Source organism: Ranitomeya variabilis, chromosome 2 (assembly GCF_051348905.1).
Source record: "Ranitomeya variabilis isolate aRanVar5 chromosome 2, aRanVar5.hap1, whole genome shotgun sequence".
NCBI lineage: Eukaryota > Metazoa > Chordata > Amphibia > Anura > Dendrobatidae > Ranitomeya > Ranitomeya variabilis.
This window is the reverse complement of record NC_135233.1, coordinates 701741743-701757411: the sequence shown is the minus strand read 5'-3', so window position 1 is coordinate 701757411 and position 15669 is coordinate 701741743. Positions and strand designations below refer to the sequence as shown.

General features: G+C 39.1%; 1 protein-coding gene across 1 annotated transcript in view; it reads right to left on the bottom strand.

Moving 5' to 3' along the window:
* LOC143807646 (uncharacterized) overlaps positions 1-15669 on the bottom strand; it is a 1106746-nt gene that overhangs the window by 844022 nt on the left and 247055 nt on the right. Inside the window, exons 13-14 of the mRNA XM_077289447.1 lie at positions 13536-13592; positions 8806-8865 (exon numbers count right to left, since the gene is read on the bottom strand). Of these exons, the coding sequence (XP_077145562.1) occupies positions 8806-8865; positions 13536-13592 (117 nt within the window). The remainder of the gene's footprint in view (positions 1-8805; positions 8866-13535; positions 13593-15669) is intronic.

Genomic DNA, 15669 nt, shown 5'->3' with positions numbered 1-15669 from the left:
CAGGATGCATTATAGCTAGCACTGGGCAGCCCGCCATAGGGCGTCATTAATAGGCTGAGAACCAGATGCTCTGGATTTCTTGTGTGAACATTGCCACATACAGATTATATTTTTTTGCACTGGTGTGCCACACGGCCAATCCCTGATTGAAGGCTGGCTGTCTCATTTGGTATTATCACACCTGTGCAGTCGCCATTTTACTTGGGTCCGCTGCACCCTGTTAGTGCATTTCTATTGAGGCCTAGTTTGACAGGTAAGCATCTCTGTCTCTTTTTGTTTTTTCTTGAATATTGGAGGCTTTTTTCCTCTTTTTGTGTTTTTTATGAAGGATAAAACTCAGAAACAAACTCATTTACTTCCAATGGTAACTCAGAAATTCGACTTCTGTGCCTCCACTGTCATGCACTGATGCCCTCCATCTTTGTGAGACATGCTACAGAGTAGTAGGTGGGAGTACTACCCAGTCATGAATACAAAGTATTCATAAATGTCCTGCTGGCTAACCAATTGCAAAGGTTCATCAATGCACTAATGACAGAGAGGGGATATGGCACACAGCCCTCTATTTCCCTAAAATTCACCTTGTCACCTTTAATTTGTATTGAATACAGTGCACGTGAATTTGATATTAGATTAGCAGTAAACTGAAGGTGTAGCATGCATTATTGACTAATTAGACTGGAATAAAAAAGATGTGCAAAACAGATAGCACAGTTAAATGTCTCTATTTTTAAATTTTTCAAGCAAAAAAAAAGAGAATCAAGAGTCCGTACTAGTACTACCACATCAAAAATATATTTTAGTCTCATTTTACATTAAAACAACAAAGATAATTGGGGACGTATATCAATTCAGTGAAAATATTCAGACTGGAAAGCTGGAATTGCTGCAAATGAACAGAATTATCATAAATCTGCTTAGGAAAGTTATCTGATTCTGTAATCAAAAACTCCTTTACGATGCATATATGAATGGTATTTTGAATATACACACGTGGTCAAAATTGTTGGTATCTCTCGTTTAATGACATAAAAACCTGCAATGGTCACAGAAATAACTTGAATCTGACAAAAGTAATACTAACTAAACCTACAACATAATGCACAACTCAAGATAATACTGAGAAAGTTTCTTTATTAACAATCATAAAATTCCATGTAACATATACAAAAGGGAAAGCAAAAACAGGTGGAAAAGAAGTGCAGGGCCGCACAAAGACTAATGATGGTAAATATTATAACCAGTCCAGACAATATTATATCCAATTACAACATTTTGTAAGTAATAAATTAAACATGTTATATTTCTCATATATATAAAAAAGGGGGACTGGTTAAATAAATAAATATCTATATATAAAGGTTAAGTGTCAGATTTCTCACCCAATTGTCACCAGTTATATCTATCAATATACTGGCAAGGTATAATTTATTCATATAACACCATAGTGTCTAATGGAGTATAGTCACAGCAAAGTGAAATTACCCATGTACCAGCATAATGCAATTAGCATATATCCTGCTGTGATTCAATAATATACTCCAATAATAAAGGATACAAAGGCCCATGAAATGGACTGAGAAGTAAAAAATAAGAAACTGAAACAAGAAATAAGAAATAAGAAATAAGAAATAAGATACTTAACCATATAAGAGGTCCTGTGACAGCCGGCACCCGCCCGATGCGCGTTTCGCCTGAGCTTTTTTCCCTCGTCAAAGCTCAGGCGAAACGCGCGTCGGGCGGGTGCCGGCTGTCACAGGACCTCTTATATGGTTAAGTATCTTATTTCTTATTTCTTATTTCTTGTTTCAGTTTCTTATTTTTTACTTCTCAGTCCATTTCATGGGCCTTTGTATCCTTTATTATTGGAGTATATTATTGAATCACAGCAGGATATATGCTAATTGCATTATGCTGGTACATGGGTAATTTCACTTTGCTGTGACTATACTCCATTAGACACTATGGTGTTATATGAATAAATTATACCTTGCCAGTATATTGATAGATATAACTGGTGACAATTGGGTGAGAAATCTGACACTTAACCTTTATATATAGATATTTATTTATTTAACCAGTCCCCCTTTTTTATATATATGAGAAATATAACATGTTTAATTTATTACTTACAAAATGTTGTAATTGGATATAATATTGTCTGGACTGGTTATAATATTTACCATCATTAGTCTTTGTGCGGCCCTGCACTTCTTTTCCACCTGTTTTTGCTTTCCCTTTTGTATATGTTACATGGAATTTTATGATTGTTAATAAAGAAACTTTCTCAGTATTATCTTGAGTTGTGCATTATGTTGTAGGTTTAGTTCATTTCTGTAAATGCACGCTGCATACTTACTTTTGTATATATGTGTATTAATTAAAAGTAATACTAAATAAAATATATGAAAATGAAAGTCAGACATTGCTTTTCAGCCATGTTTCCACAGAATTAAAAAAAAAAAAATAAAACTCATGAAATAGGCCTGGACAGAAATGATGGTACCCCAGAAAATAATGTGACAAAAGGGACATGTTAAATCAAGGTGTTTAAACTAACTAGCATCACAGAGGTCTACAATCTTGGAATCAGTGAGTGGGTCTGTATATAGGGCTACAGAGACTCACTGTGCTGTTTGGTGACATGGTATCACACTCAACGTGGACCAGAGGAAGCGAAGGAAAGAGTTGTCTCAGGAGATTAGAAAGAAAATTATAGACAAACATGTTAAAGGTAAAAGTTATAAGATCATCTCCGAGCAGCTTGATGTTCCTGTGACTACAGTTGCACATATTATTCAGAAGTTTAAGATCAATGGGACTGTAGCCAACGTCACTGGATGTGGCCGCAGGAGGAAAATTGATGACAAATCAAAGAGACGGATAATACGAATGGTAAAAAAAGAGCCCAGAAAAACTTCAAAACAGATTAAAGATGAATTTCAAGCTCAAGGAACATCAGTGTCAGATTGCACCATCCGTCGTTGTATGAGCGAAAGTGGACTTCATGGGAGACGACCAAGGAAGACACCATTGTTGAAGAAAAATCATAAAAAAGCCAGACTGGAATTTGCCAACCTACATGTTGACAAGCCACAAAGCTTCTGGGAGAATGTCCCATGGACAGATGAGACAAAAATTGAACTTTTTGGCAAGTCACATCAGCTCTATGTTCACAGATGGAAAAATTAAGCATATCAAGAAAAGAACTACTGTCCCTACTGTGAAACATGGAGGAGGCTCTGTTATGTTCTGGGGCTGCTTAGCTGCATCTGGCAAAGGATATCTAGAATCTGTGCAGGGTAAAATGAAACCTCAAGACTATCAAGGGATTCTAGAGAGAAATATGCTGCCCAGTGTCAGAAAGCTTGGTCTCATTTGCCGGTCATGGCTAAGAAGAAAACAATGGGCTATTCTGAAGTGACCGTCTAAGAGCCCTGACCTAAATCCTTTTGAGCATCTTTGGAAAGAGCTGAAACATGCCATCTGGAAAAGGCAACCTTCAAACACGAGACAACTGGAGCAGTGTGCTCTTGAGGAGTGGGCCAAAATACCTGTTGAGAGGTGCAGAAGTCTCATTGACGGTAACAAGAATTGTTTGATTGCAGTGATTGCCTCAAAAGGTTGTGCAACAAAATATTAAGTTTAGGGTGCCATCATTTCTGTCCAGGCCTATTTCATGAGGTTTTTTTTATTCTGTGTAAGTATGGTTGAAAAGCAATGTCTGACTTTCATCTGTTCATTTTCATAGATTTGTTATTTATTATTACTTTTGTCAGATTCAAGTTATTTCTGTGACCATTGTGGGTTTTTCTGTCATGAAACGAGGGGTACCAACAATATTGGCCATGTGTGTAAGAGTCAATAGAACCTTGACAGGCAATGTTCACAAAACATGCAGCTGTGCAATTAAGCAAAACACCAATATTTCAGTGCTAGATTGCAGAGACAATAGACATACATGAATCCCTTTAGAGAAATTTCCAAGCTGATCTTAAGTTATAAAGGTAAATGCACATTGTTATAGTCTAGGTAGCAAACCTGCTTGTCTCTCCAATATTGCTAAATCCTTTTAAAGTAAAATTCCGAGGCTGATTGTACATTGTAATAGGTAAGTATCCATTATTGCAGTCCCAGCAGATCACTAACCTGTCTCCCCAAAACGCCTTTGTTGCTTCCTCAGGGGGTGTATGGAAGACAAACTGGTGTACTTCCAGGACTGCAATAATGGTATGGCTAGTGCTACAATTGCATGTGACAGTCATTTTCAGTTGAAATGTTCACTATTGTGCAGTAACATTTTATACAGTTTCACACAAGAAAACTTAAGGTTTTTTTTCAGAACCCGTGGAACTGTCCAAAAAGAAGGCTACAGTTGATCATAATAAGTCTTGCATTATTTTATACCATCCATGTATGTAGACATGCAGTGGCTTGCGAAGGTATTCCCTCCTTTGTGTTTTATCTATTTTGCTACATTACAATATGTGCTTAAATAGTTTTATAATCGGATTTATGTATGATGCTTCAGCATTGAAAAGTCTAAAGGTACCGTCACACTAGGCGATATCGCCAGCGATCCGTGACGTTGCAGCGACCTGGATAGCGATATCGCTGTATTTGACACGCAGCAGCGATCTGGATCCCGCTGTGAAATTGCTGGTCGCTGCTAGAAGGTCTGCACTTTATTTGGTCGCTAGGTCGCCGTGTATCGCCGTGTTTGACAGCAAAAGCAAGGATACCAGCGATATTTTACACTGGTAACCAGGGTAAACATCGGGTTACTAAGCGCAGGGCCGCGCTTAGTAACCCGATGTTTACCCTGGTTACCAGCGTAAAAGTTAAAAAAACAAACAGTACATACTCACCAGCGCGTCCCCCAGCCTCTGCTTCCTGACACTGACTGAGCGCCGGCCCTAAACTGAAAGTGAAAGCACAGCGGTGACGTCACCGCTGTGCTGTTAGGGCCGGAGCTCAGTCAGTGTCAGGAAGCAGACGCTGGGGGACGCGCAGGTGAGTATGTGCTGTTTGTTTTTTTAACTTTTACGCTGGTAACCAGGGTAAACATCGGGTTACTAAGCGCGGCCCTGCGCTTAGCAACCCGATGCTTACCCTGGTTACCCGGGGACCTCGGCATCGTTGGTCGCTGGAGAGCGGTCTGTGTGACAGCTCTCCAGCGACCAAACAGCGACGCTGCAGCGATCGGGATCGCTGTCGCTATCGCTGCAGCGTCGCTTAATGTGACGGTACCTTAAGTTGGTGCAGTAAAGTGAGAAAAATATAGGCATGAATTAAATATATGGGATCAAATGACAAAAAATTGGCATATGCATATGTATTCACCCCTTTTGCAATGAAGCCCCTAAAAATTTCTGCTGCAAGAAATTACTTTCATAAGTCACATGCTTAGTGAAAGGAAGTCCACCTGTGTGTAATCTAAGTGTCACATGGTCTGTCAGTGTATACACACCTTTTCTGAAAGGCTACAGAGGCTCCAATAACATTACGAAAGAGGCATCACTAACCGTACAATATCATGAAGACAAAGGAGATCTCCAATCAAGTCAAGGACAAAGCTGTTGAGAAATACAAGCCAGGATTGGATTAAAAAAAATCTCAATCTCTGATGATTCCCCAGATCACCATCAAATCCATTATCATCAAATGGAAAAAGATGGCACCACAATAAACCTGGTAAGAGAGGGCTATCCACTAAAATTCTCAGTCTGGGCAAGGAGGGCATTAATCAGAGAGGCAGAGCAGAAACCAAAAGAAAGCCTGAAGAAGCTGCAGAGTTCCGAAGCAGAGACTGGAGTATCTGTCCATATGACCAGAATAAGCCATACACTCCATAGAGGTGACCTTTATGGAAGAGTGGGCAGAAAAAAAACACCTTTACTTACACACAAAAATTGTAAGACTAGTTTTGAGTTTGCCAAGAGATATATAGGAGACACCCCAAATGGAGGAGAGTGTTGTGGTCAGATGAGACAAAAATTTAACTTTTTGGCCACCAAGTTAAATGCTTGTCTGGCACCGAACCAACACAATTCATCACCCGAAGAACACCATCCCCAATATGAAACATGGTGGCAGCATCATGGCTTGGGGATGTTTTTCGGCAGCAGGGACAGTGAAAATTATTCGATTTGTGGGGAAGATGAATGGTGCAAAATACAGGGATATTCTTCAGCAAAACCTGTTTCAGTCTGTCAGTGCTTTGAGACTGGGATGCAGTTTCACTTAACAAGACAATGATTTTATATACTTTTATATAAATATATATATACTTTTGTATATATATATATATATATATATATAATATATATAAATATATATATATATATATATATATATATATATATATATATATACTGTATATATATATATATATATATATATATATATATATATATATATATATATATATATATATATATATATATATATATATATATATATATATATACACTCACCGGCCACTTTATTAGGTACACCATGCTAGTAACGGGTTGGACCCCTTTTGCCTTCAGAACTGCCTCAATTCTTCGTGGCATAGATTCAACAAGGTGCTGGAAGCATTCCTCAGAGATTTTGGTCCATATTGACATGATGGCATCACACAGTTGCCGCAGATTTGTCGGCTGCACATCCCAAAGATGCTCCATACAAGGCAGGATGGATCCATGCTTTCATGTTGTTTACGCCAAATTCTGACCCTACCATCCGAATGTCGCAGCAGAAATCGAGACTCATCAGACCAAGCAACGTTTTTCCAATCTTCTACTGTCCAATTTCGATGAGCTTGTACAAATTGTAGCCTCAGTTTCCTGTTCTTAGCTGAAAGGAGTGGTACCCGGTGTGGTCTTCTGCTGCTGTAGCCCATCTGCCTCAAAGTTCGACGCACTGTGCGTTCAGAGATGCTCTTAGGCCTACCTTGGTTGTAACGGGTGGCGATTTGAGTCACTGTTGCCTTTCTATCAGCTCGAACCAGTCTGCCCATTCTCCTCTGACCTCTGGCATCAACAAGGCATTTCCGCCCACAGAACTGCCGCTCACTGGATTTTTTTTCTTTTTCGGACCATTCTCTGTAAACCCTAGAGATGGTTGTGCGTGAAAATCCCAGTAGATCAGCAGTTTCTGAAATACTCAGACCAGCCCTTCTGGCACCAACAACCATGCCACGTTCAAAGGCACTCAAATCACCTTTCTTCCCCATACTGATGCTCGGATTGAACTGCAGGAGATTGTCTTGACCATGTCTACATGCCTAAATGCACTGAGTTGCCGCCATGTGATTGGCTGATTAGAAATTAAGTGTTAACAAGAAGTTGGACAGGTGTACCTAATAAAGTGGCCAGTGAGTGTGTAATAAAGTGGCCAGTGAGTGTGTATATATATATATATATATATATATATATATATATATATACTTTTGTATATAGCTAAAGCAACAATTGAATGGTTTAAAGGGAAAATGTTTAAATGTTTTGGAGTTGTGTAGTCAAAGCCCAGACCTTCTTCCAATTGAGAATCTGTAGTTAGACTTGAAGATTGCTGTTAACCAGAGAAAATCATCTAACTTGAAGGAGTTTGAGCAGCTATGCCTTGAGGAATGAGCAAAAATCCCATGTGCATGACAGCGTGGCAGACACCACTTCTGATCGGTGGTGATATCATCTCCGTCGGTCAGAGAGCTGCGGTTCTGACTGTCAAAAGACAGCATGAGAGCTCTGCTGTGATCGGAGGTGTAGAGTTTACCTCCGGTCACTGGTATCAGCTGATGAGACAACTGCTCCCATCATCCGACACTTGCTGCTACTAATAACAGTTAGAGCAGGAGTGGCGGATGGGAGTATTCATCAGCTTCTCCTGCACTGTAAATAAATAATTTTTTTTAAAAACGGCATGGGTTCCCCTGTATTTTTATTTACCAGGCAGGCAAAACTCACAGCTGGGGGCTGCAACCCTGAGCTGTCAGCTTCAGCAAGGCTAGTTATCAAGAATAGATGGGTCCCCATGCCGTGTTTTTGAATTATTTAAATAAATCATTTAAAAAATGGCATGGGGTCCCCACATTTTTGACAACCAGCCTTGCTAAAGCAGACAGCTGGACCGACGGACCCAAACAACCAGGTCTCTGCCCATCTCTAATTTTATCCTATTTGTTGTTTACTTCCCTATAAAAGGAAAAGCAAATGTCCACAGTTGTAGGCATGTTCTTTACATAAACTGATGCAAACCTCAAAAAAACTGTGAAATTCTTGGTTGTGTGGTAGCAAACCATTAAAAATGCCAGGGAGTGAATACTTTCGTAAGCCACTGTTCATGTATATTTTTTACCAAATCAAAGATGGTGTAGTTTAATTATCTGAGATTAAAAAAACTGTTTCATGTGCACTAAGGTATTTTGATGCGATGTGACTCTTCTTTCTGACACTATATATCAAATAAAAAAATCTAACCTTAAAATAATTATTTTAGACTTATGTCTCAATTTCCGCAGCCATAATAGGGATCTTTGTTGTATGGATGTGTTTTTCAGCATCCATATGCTTGTACATACAGATTTTACAAATCCATTTATTTTTCGATAAATATACAGTTGTGTTTTGTCAACATTCATACTGAGTAAATGCCAAACTCGATACATACCATATTTCAAAGTTATTTTGAAATAAACATCATATGTTGACACATAGAATGATATTGCAATATGGAATAAGGGACATCAATTTTTTTGGTAAATGAGCACTTATGTGTATAGAACAATTACTAGTAAGTTTAGTAACCAATACTACCTACCTTTAGCTTGGTCTTTTTTCTGGGGTTTTTCCTTTTTTTCTGGCTTTTCCTTTGTTGCCTCTGTGACATATCAAGTACATGTAATATTAGTAAGACGGTATCTGCAATAAACTGAAACATTTCTTGCTAAAAAAAAATATGTGTCCCTATATAAGCTACAAACGCTAAACCAAAATATTACTTTGGACAATTCAACCTCCCAGCAACTGTAGCCCTAAGGCCCTCCGCATATCATATTTGTGTTCTATGCTTAGCATGTATACCAGCAAACCAGCAAAAGATTGTCCAGCTTAGAAAGTTCATTTTTAAAAACCATATCAAGCTACTGAGTTGCAACCTAATGGGTCTCCTATTTTGGCTTTACACCTCTTGGCCATTCATCCTGGAGGACTGGTCCTGTCCTGCAATTCACTGATAACATATACATTTAAGTCGGACACTATGTAATGTTTAATTGTGACTTTGCAGGGCTATAGAGTACTTACTGGCACGTTTTCCTACAGATTACAGCTCATGATTGGGGGGCCTCAGCAGGGGGACACTTTTAATTTGTTTATTAATTGACCCTTTAAGTATAGGGCTTTCACCCAATTAAGGCTAAAAGACTACATTTCTTTTTTTTTAGCCTCAGTAAGGTCAGTATTTCAGAAAAAAAACAACAAAAAAAGAAAAGTATAGAATGGAACAGTAGAGTATGCTATTCTAGTGAACAACATTCAATAAAAAATGTTTACTATGTGCACAATTCAGCTTTGCCTTAGGGTACCGTCTCACTATACGATTTACCAACGATCACGACCTGCGATACGACCTGGCCGTGATCGTTGGTAAGTCGTTGTGTGGTCGCTGGGGAGCTGTCACACAGACCGCTCTCCAGCGACCAACCATGCCGAGGTTCGCTGGTAACCAGGGTAAACATCGGGTTACTAAGCACAGGGCCGCGCTTAGTAACCCGATGTTTACCCTGGTTACCAGCGTAAAAGTAAAAAAAAAAAAACCGTACATACTCACCATCTGATGTCCGTCAGGTCCCTTGCCGTCTGCTTCCTGCTCTGACTGAGTGCAGCCGTACAGTGAGAGCAGAGCGCAGCAGTGACGTCACCGCTGTGATCTGCTCTCCCTTTCCGGCCGGCAGACAGACAGAGCGGGAAGCAGACGGCAAGGGACCTGACGGACATCAGATGGTGAGTATGTACGTTTTTTTTTTTTTTTTACTTTTACGCTGGTAACCAGGGTAAACATCGGGTTACTAAGCGCGGCCCTGCGCTTAGTAACCCGATGTTTACCCTGGTTACCAGCGAACGCATCACTGGATCGCTGTCACACACAACGATCCAGCGATGACAGCGGGAGATCCAGCGACGAAAGAAAGTTTCAAACGATGTGCTACGACGTACGATTCTCAGCAGGGTGTCTGATTGCAGTAGCGTGTCAGACACTGCGAGATCGTAACGATATCGCTAGAACGTCACGAATCGTGCCGTCGTAGCGATAAAAATGCCACTGTGTGACGGTACCCTTACATATACAGGGTGTCAAACAGGGAAACAGCATGGTGTAAAAAGGGCAGAAATCCAAATCACTGAACAAAAGCAAATTATAAAAGGGACTTAAGGTACCGTCACATTAAGCGACGCTGCAGCGATATCGACAATGATGCCGATCGCTGCAGCATCGCTGTGTGGTCGCTGGAGAGCTGTCACACAGACAGCTCTCCAGCGACCAACGATGCCGAAGTTCCCGGGTAACCAGGGTAAACATCGGGTTACTAAGCGCAGGACCGCGCTTAGTAACCCGATGTTTACCCTGGTTACCAGTGTAAATGTAAAAAAAAAAAAACACTACATACTTACATTCCGGTGCCTGTCGCGTCCCTTTCCATGCACTGTGTAAGCGCCGGCCCTAAAGCACAGCGGTGACGTCACCGCTGTGCTTTGCTTTACGGCCGGCACTGACACATTCAGTGTAGGAAGCTCTGAGCAGCAGCGCGGACGCCGGGGGACGTGACAGACATCAGAGGGTGAGTATGTAGTGTTTTTTTTTTACTTTTACAATGGTAACCAGGGTAAATATCGGGTTACTAAGCGCGGCCCTGCGCTTAGTAACCCGATATTTACCCTGGCTACCATTGTAAAACATTGCTGGCATCGTTGCTTTTGCTGTCAAACACGACGATACACGCCGATCTGACGACCAAATAAAGTTCTGGACTTTCAGCAACGACCAGCGATATCACAGCAGGATCCAGATCGCTGCTGCGTGTCAAACTCAACGATATCGCTGTCCAAGACGCTGCAACGTCACGGATCGTTGTCGTTCTCGTTGCAAAGTCGTTTAGTGTGAAGGTACCTTAAGTCTTAATATGCAACATTGTTGAAATTCAGAGGTATGATATCAAATGAATAGTTAAAACCCTACCAGTGTGTCTTTATTAAAGAGGACCTTTCACCACTTATCACATGTTAAACTGACTGCATCATGGTAAAGTGGCTGACGTACTGGATAAAATGTAGTTTTTCATTGTATTTTTCCTTTCCGCTTTCTGTAGTAAAAGTTTTTGGTTTGTGAAGTTTAGAGGCAAATTTTTCTTTCAATAAAAGGAGGCATTAAGAGAGATTCTTATTTAAGGGCGTTTACTTCTTCCCCTGCATAAGGTTGCCCAATCATAAGCAGGCAGCATCATACATGGGGGAAAAAGCAAACACTCCCAGAGAATCTCTGAACAGGCTTTCTCACTATGATCTGGTAAGACTAATGTCTAACAATGTCTCGGTGAGATCTCTCTCTCGGTGTTTACCATCATTGAAAGTGCAGGGATAAGAGAAGAGCTGTGAAGTGTGTCATTACATACATCACCTTGTATACATCCCAGGCATCAAGGAATATTGTCCCAATAGCTGATTCAGAGAAGTGTATGTGACATGATGCTTGCATTCTGCAGATATGCCAGATATTGCCGGGGAATTATTCCCTGGTGTGACACACAACGCAGCTTTTTTCTCCTATATAATACTGACGATTTATGATTCAGCAAAGTCATACAGAGGAAAAGTAAATGTCACAGAGAAAAATCTTTGTTAACACTCCCTTGATTGAAGATTAAATTATTTTCTACGCTTTACAAGACAATATCTCTGAAAACAAAGAAAAAAAAAACAAAAAGAAAAAAATGTAGCCTGTCATGATGAAGCCTATTTAGCCTGTAAAAAAACGTGAAAGATCCTGTTTAAAGCAGAAGTGAGCTAAACTTTCACCTTGGTAGTATGAATAATGAAAATGTGTCCTTAAAAGGGGTATTCCTACCTCCAAGCTCCTATCCTCAAATGTAGTAATGTAATTATATTAGGAAATACCTTCAATTAGAAATGTAGTATAGTTCTTCAGATTAGCTATGTCACTTACCCCATGTGCAAGGGTATTGCAGTAGCTTGAAAAGCCATGGTTATGATCACTAACAACTAAATAACTAACTGTTCCTCTATGAGTGAGCTTAATCTTGGATACCTAAGCTACTGCAATGCCCTACATATGGAGTAAGCAACACAGCAAATCAAAAAAACTATACTACATTGCTAATTGGAGCTATTTGATGATATTATTGTTATTATTACACCTACTACATTTTGGGATAGGATATTGGAGATAAAAATACCCCTTTAAATTAAATAGTTAAAATAAATAATAATAATAAAAATAATAAAAGAGCAAACAGATTAGCCTCCCCATCCCTATATCTAATACTACATTTTCTGTAAAGATGAAGCACCCTGCTGTGTGACACATTTATAATAATAGAGGTAAATGCTTATTACAGTCCTGCAGATTGAATTCTTTCCAAATTAGCAACTTTATTGATGATGAAATAAAGTTATGATGAATGGGTCTCTTCAGCCATGTCGTATATTAAATATGCTAATGTACAATACTGATATAGTATGTACATTCACCCTTAAGTAATTATGCGGTTTACTAATGCAACATAAGCCATGATTATTGCGGCTTAGAGAAAAGCACATATGCTCTGCCCGTAGGTTAACCTGCAGTAATATATGAGCGCTGCACTCACAGCTATTGCATAATATAAAAGTAATGCTGGAACTGCTCATTTTACGAGTGAGAATACCTGATGAAATGCTCGTGAGGCCGCAGGGAATGTGGATGCTCAAATGTAACATTACAAGTGGGTAAATAACATTAGGCTGACGGTCCAGAGCCTGTATTATGTCTACCGCTGTCATAACACAGCCTGAGTCAACCAACCGACAGGCACGGAGGCCAATGGAAAGTTCTTCTAATAAACTTCTATGAATAATATCTGTGATCTTATCATAGCTGGGAGCAGTAACGAAATTGATAGCGATGGTATATAACTTTTAATGGGGGATTTGGAAATTCAGCTGACGTTGTTCGCAGTTGTTCTTTACAGATTGAGCTGGGCCATAGAATTAGTCATAAAAGTTGGGTTACTGCATTTTATCTATACATGCACATGCAATAATATTTGTATAATCCATCCAGAAAAGGAAACACAGATTCTGGGGCCGCAAAAATGTTGGAGTATTAGACGGCATAAAAAATGTGCAAATAATAAATGGTCGAAACATATGTCATGCAATCAGATTGGAGCGGAATTAGAGATATTTTACAGTATTAGTTCTCCCATAAAAAAAAATGGGAAAATAATAAATACTTTACAGTTGACACAGCAAACGCTATTGCCAGCTACTAACCTTTGGTTACAGATTTCTTTTCAGCCTTTTCTTTCTTTGGTGTTTCTTTTGGTACAGCTGGAATACAGCAGATAGAGTTCTAATAAGCACAGCGTTCGCTGAAGAAATCCATAAGATTGTTCGTGGCCTAATGGCCTTGGCTCAGTAATTAGATCCGTCAATCATCCTTGCGTAAACCAGAAAAGCACTGTCTCCATGGCTGGTTTTGTGGGTTTTTCAGGACACACAATATCAGCCATATACATTTTATTTCACACTTACTTCTTCTGACTCAAGTATATATATATATATATATATATATATATATATATATATATATATATATATATATACTCCATCTCAGTGTGAATATTATGATCACAGTTTGATGGGGAAAGTTTGATGTCTATGAAAGAGAGACATTATAGGGTATAAAGCTAAATATTCAAAGTAATTGCGCAGACAATAAAAGGGTAATATCAGTAGGACGAGGGAAGCGGAATATTTTTCAAGTTCTTTATTACATCAACCAGTTATAAAAATGAAGTTGCGAGCTTTGTAGGTGTTACAGTATCTTCTGATGATTCTGCCAAGCAATGTTTCCCCCCTAGCTACCTAAAAAGAAAAATGTTAAAAGACAATTTTAATGAGAACCGTAGATTTCGAACATTAACATTTCCAGATCGCCGGGCTCAGTGTTGTTAAATATACATTTGCTTTTGAATTGATGATAACAAGTATTTTTTTTTAAAGAGAATGTAAAAGGTTTCCCCTTTTATTGTAAAATATGGGTGAAACTATTCCTGCTATGTTGGTCTAAAAGAGGAGGCTACAATAACAGTTATTTCACCCACATCTATACCTGCGGAGCACAATGACACATTATTATAATACATGTATACTCGAAGTATATATTAATAATAATTTGATCGTTCAGGTCGTTACCTGTCCTGCTTTTAAAATAACACCTGCTCATTGTGTGCCTCCACAAATGTAGAAAGACAATTATAATGTAGGACTGTGCACAATATTTTTTTCTTTGACTGTATTTACAAAGCTTCCGAATTGGAATGTCTTTTCTGAAATTGCATTAGTTAAATCAGGTTTTTGCGCAATCTGTTTTGAAAAAATAATATTTGCTTTTTTTTTTATTTACAATATTACTATCTGTATTAATTTCTTCACGACATGCACAGTATATATACGGTACAAGTCAGAAGTGGGTGCAAAGGGTAGGCTTACACTGTAAGCCCGCCCCATACCCTGCACGCGATGGCTGTGTATTACAACTAGGACCTGCCGCTAACAATCGCAGGTGGAGTGGAGCTCCGCCCACAATTGTTAACCTGTTAAGTGCCGCTGTCAATCTCTGATAGCGGCATTTAACACATGTTGCCATGTGTCATTACCTCCTCCCACCCGGATCGTCGATGGGTGGTCATGACAGCTGATGACTCCCGCACTTGTCATTACGAAACTCCTTTGAGACCCTGCCTGCGGCTTGGCTTCAAAGGAGACCGTGATTGCTGCAAACTTCAGAAATTTTTTTTCACCACTAAAATATTAAAAAACTGGACATATTTGATATCGCTGTAATCACATTGATAAGGAGTATCATATTTCATGCTCATTTTACCACAAAATTAAACTGTAAAAACTATTCCCAAAAACAATGTCAGAATTATGTTTTTTTTCACAATGTTACTTGGAATTTTTTCGAGAAAACTATGTGGTAAAATGCCTGGTGTCATTCAAAAGTACAACTCAAGCCACAAAAAAACTATTTATATGAAAAATTAAAAGAGTTATGGTTCTGGGAAGAAGTAGTGGTGGTACACTGATCCATACAGTGAGTCAAATATGGCAAGAACCACTAAACCAAATTATAGAAAAACTATAGTCCATCTTTAATTTCAGAAAATTCCTAGTACCTTGAAGGTATCCTCAAATTCTGCATAGGAAACCATCAATCACTATGAAGAAACTGTTTTTTATAATGATGACCCCAGAAAAAAAAACCACTGCTGCAGAGAATAAGTTCATCAAAGTTATCAGCCTCAGAAATGGCACATTATCAGCAACTGCTTTTCTGGTAACATGGTTGGTGCAAAGATTATAGACACTCTGTGCCAGATGCAGCTAAGCAGCCCAAGAA